The following is a 6,000-nucleotide window of genomic DNA, read 5'->3' as shown; positions in this document are numbered from 1 at the left end:
CCACCAAGTACTGCATGATTCCTGCACTCCTCCTCTCAATCCTAGACTCGTCTCAAGAAAATTCCTGGGGGAGCTGTGAAGTTCTCCCTTTCCAGGACACATCTATTCAGGGAAACAATGGCAGAGGGTTCTTTCTTACGGATTTGCAGGAAAGCCACAAACTTGGCCACACAAAGATGTAGATTGTGAGAGCTTTATATACACAAAGCCTGGTGAACTACTGCAAATGTGTTATCTGCCTAGCCCTTTGCAGTGCTTCAGCTATTTAATCTAAAAAAGTCTACCATCTTTTTAATCCAGAGTGCTTAGCTGACCTTTCTCTGTGCAAAGGAATCCGCTTTATTTTGATATGTTATGCATGAAATTGACTCCTTCGCATTAAGGATGCAAAAGCTTGGTGATGGTGCAAGATTCATGTAAGTGAATGACCTGATCTAAACCCAACAGAACTTTACTCCTGGCTGTTCCAGTAAGCTTTCCATAGGTGCATGTCTGCACATCAGTATCTGCAGCATGGTACAGAAACCTTGCATTTCTGAACAAAATAAAGAGTAAGAATTATGGAAGTCTGTAGAGTAAATCGTCCTTACTGAACAGAGAGTGTATGTGAAATAATTTATGTCATTTTAAAACACCATTTTCCTTTTTTACTAAATACAAGTTCACTCATCCCATCGGTATTTGTACAAGCTGTGTTTCTATTTACCATTGCCCATTTCTCTCAGAATTTCTGCTCAGACTAAGAGTTTGTTAATGGGCAAACCAAATATGCTTCTTTAACTAGTTTTGTGAATCCTGGGCTCTGCACTGAAATCACTGTCTGTGTCCACAAAGGACACCACTCAGCAGAAACTGCAATTATTCAGCAGTTCTGCTGTATAAAAATGGGACAAACAGGCAAAACTATTGAAAAATGTTGCTCATGCTAGGATAAACTCATAACAAAGTCTATCAGCACTAGAAATATTTTAATAGGACTAGGATTAAATTCAATTGCCTCATTTTGAACGATCAGCTTGTCAAATACACTATCTTACTCCCAGTTAAAACCCAGTCAGCATGCTCTTTAAAATCACAGGACAGCACTTTTTTCACATGTAAAGGCGGCAAAAGCCAGTTCTACATTGTCTAGGATAAAACATATATAAGATGTGCTGTTGATTAGCGATTTCTTCCAGCCTCACCTGTGAATGCTTGTGCGTGTTGAAGTAGCAGTTTATGGCAGCATGTTTCTAGGATCCTGAGGTTGATGGTTCTTTCTTTGCCTCTACTTCACTAAAAATAGGAGAGTGAACAGCCGCAGATTTAACAATCCTCTAAGCGTAAGAATCTTGTTCGTCTAGCTCCCAAGGGGTAAAAGTGAAGATTTAATCAGTCTTTACACTTTTATATTTTTTAAATTATTTAACTTTTATTACTGTTGCACCATTTATACAATTACATATAATTTCAATGCATCCATTGTACATTTTGTTTTTTCATTTGTTTTCCAATGAGTGTGTGTTGGTGTCTGTGACACAGAATGGAAGAGAAACTGGAACTGCAATGAACGCAGACTTTTTCATTTCCACTGACCAATAAACAGAACTACAGGTGCACCCAACCACGGACATGCATTAACTCGTCATGAGAAATCTAGGTAGGCTAAGTAGGATGAGAATGCTTTTTACTCCCAAAAAATATTTGGAGAGGAAGAATTGGAGGATTGGCATTGAGAAATATGTGGACAGCTAAGTGGGTTTTGTCTGAAAGTTGGCATTCATCCACTGCATAAAAAAAATATCAAAATAAGAAAGGCTGTAAATAAAAAAACCACAGAAAATACTGCTTTCATAAAGATCTGATTGCCTTGGCACAAACCTAGTGGGCAGAATCAAACGCATCACTCCCAAACCCCATTACAGAACAAAAAGAAGATTTTGATACATTGGTGGAATGCATTTACAGCAGTTCGGATACAAAAGATGTGCTGTACTTTCAGACATCCATTTATTTTACTTTTTTTTTTTTTTAAATCCAGGACTTGTGTCAAGTTGGCAGAAAGTATATTAGATATTTCCCCACAAAAATACTATTTGGATTCTCCCCCCTCCCTCCCTCCCAACTTGATGGGACATCCTTTTCATTTTTCTTTTTTTTTTTCTCCTTTTCTTTCTGGGCAATACATATTTGTTATTTCAGATCTGAAACGAGTTAGTAGAGCTGAAAAAATAAAAAAAAGACACAGGTTGTTTTAAGTGGTTGTTTCAACAGGCTGTCCATTTTAATCTTGCACTGCTATGGTTTGATCGGAATTAGTCGCTGGAACTTCAGAAGGTTTCGCTTCCTCTGGTGGGGCTGCAGGGTCCGAGGCCTTAGCAGTGGAACTAGGTGCTGCTGTTGCCGCGGTCTCCTTGGAAGAAGGCGCAGCCTCGCTGCTGCTAGGTTTTGAGTCTGAAGCTGGGGCCACTTCGCTTTTAGTTTCTTGGGCTGCAGGTGTTGCGGGAGCCTCAGTCTTTTTGGCTTCCCCTTCCTCTTTGCTCTTGTCATCTGCTTTACTGGGAGCTGTGGCTTCTGAAGGCTGGGAAGCTTTTGCATCGTTGCTAGGCTCAGAAGTTTTGGGTGCTTCGCTACTGGCAGCAGGAGCAGAGGCTGCAGTCGGCTCCTCTTGCTTGGTTGCCTGTTCGTTGTTCTTCTGTGGCTCTACTTTCGCATCAACAACAGCCTCTGACTTCTCTGGTTCTGGTTTCTGGATTTCTTCCTGGGTCATTGGTTTCTCCTTCTCTCCTTCTTTTTCTTCTGTCTTATTGGCGGCGACCTGAGTATCTTTTTCGCCCTTTTCCTCCTTGTTGTTCTCCTTCACTTCTGTGGTCTCCGTAGTCTGCTGGGCATCCTCAGCCTCCTTTGGAGTTTCCTCTTCCTCAGTTGCTGCTCCTTCAGCCTTCTTGTCTTTGTCTTTAGCTTTTTCATCATTGACACTGTACCCCTTCTTCTTCTTGCTCAGTTTGCCTCCCATGTCGGAGCTCTGTAACAGAAAAGAGAAAGAGGTGGTTATGAAAGCCCCGTATTTATTACTGAGAGAATCAAAATCAGATCAACTGAGGTGCAAAAGAAAAACTGATGCTGGCTCCTGAAAAGGAGACCACATCAGGTTTGGTAAGATGTTATCAGCTTATGTCCCCCTCAGCCCTGCAACGATGCAGGCAGCAAACTCCCTTTTGCTGCATCCCCATATGAACACTCCTTCCTTGAACCCGTTTAACCCTGATTACTTTTCAGAGGGGAAGATGGGGAGGGAGTAACAAGATGATGGAGGACTAATATACATCACAATCTCTTGTGTCCTCAGAAATAGATGTAAGGTATGGAAGCAGGAAAAAGTTGTATTTATATTCAGGTTGGGCACAAATCAAATTTGACTGGTTGTTCTTGGCATTCACCTCTGGTTAACACAAAGTCCATTCTCACTCTAGCAAAGGCTATGAACAAGCTTTTCACTAAGGTTTGGAAAAATCAAAGCAAGCCTAGACTCAGTGAGATGAAGAAGACTGCATCTACTTACTCCACTCTCACCACCTGTTACCCACACAGCCAGCTCCCACTTGCATATACAGCCTATGTGCAGGGCTGATGGTATCTGGAGGCCAGAAACATATATATCTCCCATACCACCCTGTAGCAGACCCAGAAGCAGAAGCAGCTCCCAGCGGGGCCATCCCCATGCACAGAGACCCATCCAGTCCCTTCCCATCCCACAGCTCCCACAGGGATCACACACCAGTAGCCTCACTTTCCTGCACACAGCAGTGCCCCACAACCCTCCACAGCAGGAAGAAAACATGGAGCTTGAAACATGGCAAGCCCGAGACCACTCCATAAGACAACAGAAGCAAATACAGGCACTGTTGAATGCAAACTTACATGTGGCATGTGACAGGATGCAACAAAAAATTGGTGATGAGGGGGGAAGAGAAAAGAGGGGTACATGCTTTGTAGCTTCTGCTCATGGTTTTCAAGCATGACAAGTGATCAGGTATACTGTTCAGATGCTTAAAAGAAGTTGAGCACGTGTGTAACCATATCAGTATTTACACACCCTTCATGTGGGAGTTTTAAACAAGAAGATACAAAATCCTGCACAGTACTTCAAACAAACTTTGTCTATTAAAACAGGAGACACTTACGGATACATTGGGTCATTAATGAACAGGAAAATCTCTATGGCTAAAGAATTACACTGCTGGTATTAAAACAAATATATCAGTCATAATCAATGAAATGTTAAGGAAAAAAAATCCTAGATTTGTACTATCTGAAAATAGGAGAAGCTTATTTTTTCAAAGTACTGTCAAACAAATGTTTAATTTAAGAGCTTCTCCAGGGGAGATGAATCATTCTAATTTTCTGGTTTGCAAAGGTAGATAGTTACATAGGCCCTATATTTTTCAAACACTTGACAAAATTGTGACTACAAACCAGTAAAAATTCATGAGAGTGCTCACAGAAGACTGAATATTAAATAATTTTAAATACCATTAAGAACCAGCTGCCTCTCAGTAGATTTTCTGCTAACACAGATAAAAGGCCTAGATACAGCCCAAGAGCAGACTTCCACATGCTTTGGGCAGAAACATGATATTATGGTCAGCAGAGACCTGTCTGATTTCAGCTTTCAAAAAGAATAACAATTTGCAAATACTGTTGAAGGGTTAGCACACAGCCTGGCAAAATGGTAGTATAATGTTACTGGAACACTATTTTGCTGTCTGAAATTTTATGGCGAACAGCAATAAAAGGATTAACTTCCACAGAGCCACAGCAGAGCAATCTAATCTCTACCTTCATGGCAGAGATACCAGCTTTTTAGGTATTTAGGGCAGGCTACGGACATTAGTTTATTATCTGAGAAATTTACAGGCTTCTTCATGTTCCATAAATATTGCTCCACCTTATTGTTTATGTACAGCTACAACCAAATACTTTGAAAAAGCTTTTGCAAGTCAGCGGGGTCAGGGATTTATACTGAAGTCATGTGTATCACAGTTTCCAATCCCTAATTAAGCCTGTATTTGTTTCCCAGCAAAGCCCAGGTACTGTGAGCATAATTGCATTTGCTGTGTTTTCTGTATTTTTCCAGTTTTTGCTGTTTCATGGACAGTATTAACTCACCACAATTTATATTTTTTTCCACAAAAAGCTTTTAACCTCAGGTACAGCTACAGAATGCTTTTGGCTAAAGGACCTTTAATAAGCAGAGAAGCATGCATATGAGAAATGTGCTCCCAAACTATGTAAAGAAACATGCGCTGTCTTTGCTCAGAAGTATACTGTGAAATCGCTGTGTCTCAATTTGCCTCACAGCCAGCTGGCTCAAGATACTGAAGCAGAAGATGGAAGAGGCTCAGACTATCATTATGACCTGTTAGCAAATATTTGCAGTTACAAACGGACTGCCACCTTTCAGCATAGTTTCAACTACTTTATAGCAGAATAGATTCACTCTTTGTGACACTGCATCTCACATCTCCCTATTTAAAAGACACCTAGATCATCATCCTAACAGCTACGCCAGGCTATCATGCAAAAGCACAGATATCATCAGGGTCATCACTCAGCCCTGCAGGTAGCAATGCTATGATGCTCCTTTCGTCCTATGTTTGAATACAAAATACTCCTCCTTGTCTCCCCAGTTTCCCGATAACGTATCTGAGCTCCTCTGTCATGTTCTCCAGAAACAGCCCCCACGTGCTCCACTGCCTCAAAGACATGCTGATCTGGCCCCTGTCCCACCTCAACCATGCCTGAAGCACAGCTCTGAACCATCCAGTGCAGGCAGTCTCAGGGTGCAGCAGGCACAAAGCAGACGTTAGAAAGTATTTAAAAATTACAACCAGCTCTACCTGTAAGAAAGGTATCATGTAGATCAAGCCACTTAAACCGTTTCATCCACCCTATGAATGGCAGATCCAGGAAAAAAAGATTGCCTACAAATATTTAACATACAGGCTAAAACTCAGTATG

General features: G+C 41.3%; 1 protein-coding gene across 1 annotated transcript in view; it reads right to left on the bottom strand.

Annotated features, from left to right (window-relative positions):
• Window positions 1-1,389: 1,389 nt before the first annotated feature.
• Window positions 1,390-6,000, bottom strand: part of BASP1 (brain abundant membrane attached signal protein 1) — a 51,457-nt gene continuing 46,846 nt past the window's right edge. The window contains exon 2 of the mRNA XM_030508053.1: window positions 1,390-3,004. Coding sequence (XP_030363913.1) covers window positions 2,264-2,995 — 732 coding nt within the window. The 5' untranslated portion in view covers window positions 2,996-3,004 and the 3' untranslated portion in view covers window positions 1,390-2,263. The remainder of the gene's footprint in view (window positions 3,005-6,000) is intronic.

Source organism: Strigops habroptila, chromosome 1 (genome assembly GCF_004027225.2).
Source record: "Strigops habroptila isolate Jane chromosome 1, bStrHab1.2.pri, whole genome shotgun sequence".
Classification (NCBI taxonomy): Eukaryota; Metazoa; Chordata; class Aves; order Psittaciformes; family Psittacidae; genus Strigops; species Strigops habroptila.
The sequence above is the reverse complement of the archived record's forward strand: the minus strand, read 5'-3'. Positions and strand labels throughout refer to the sequence as shown.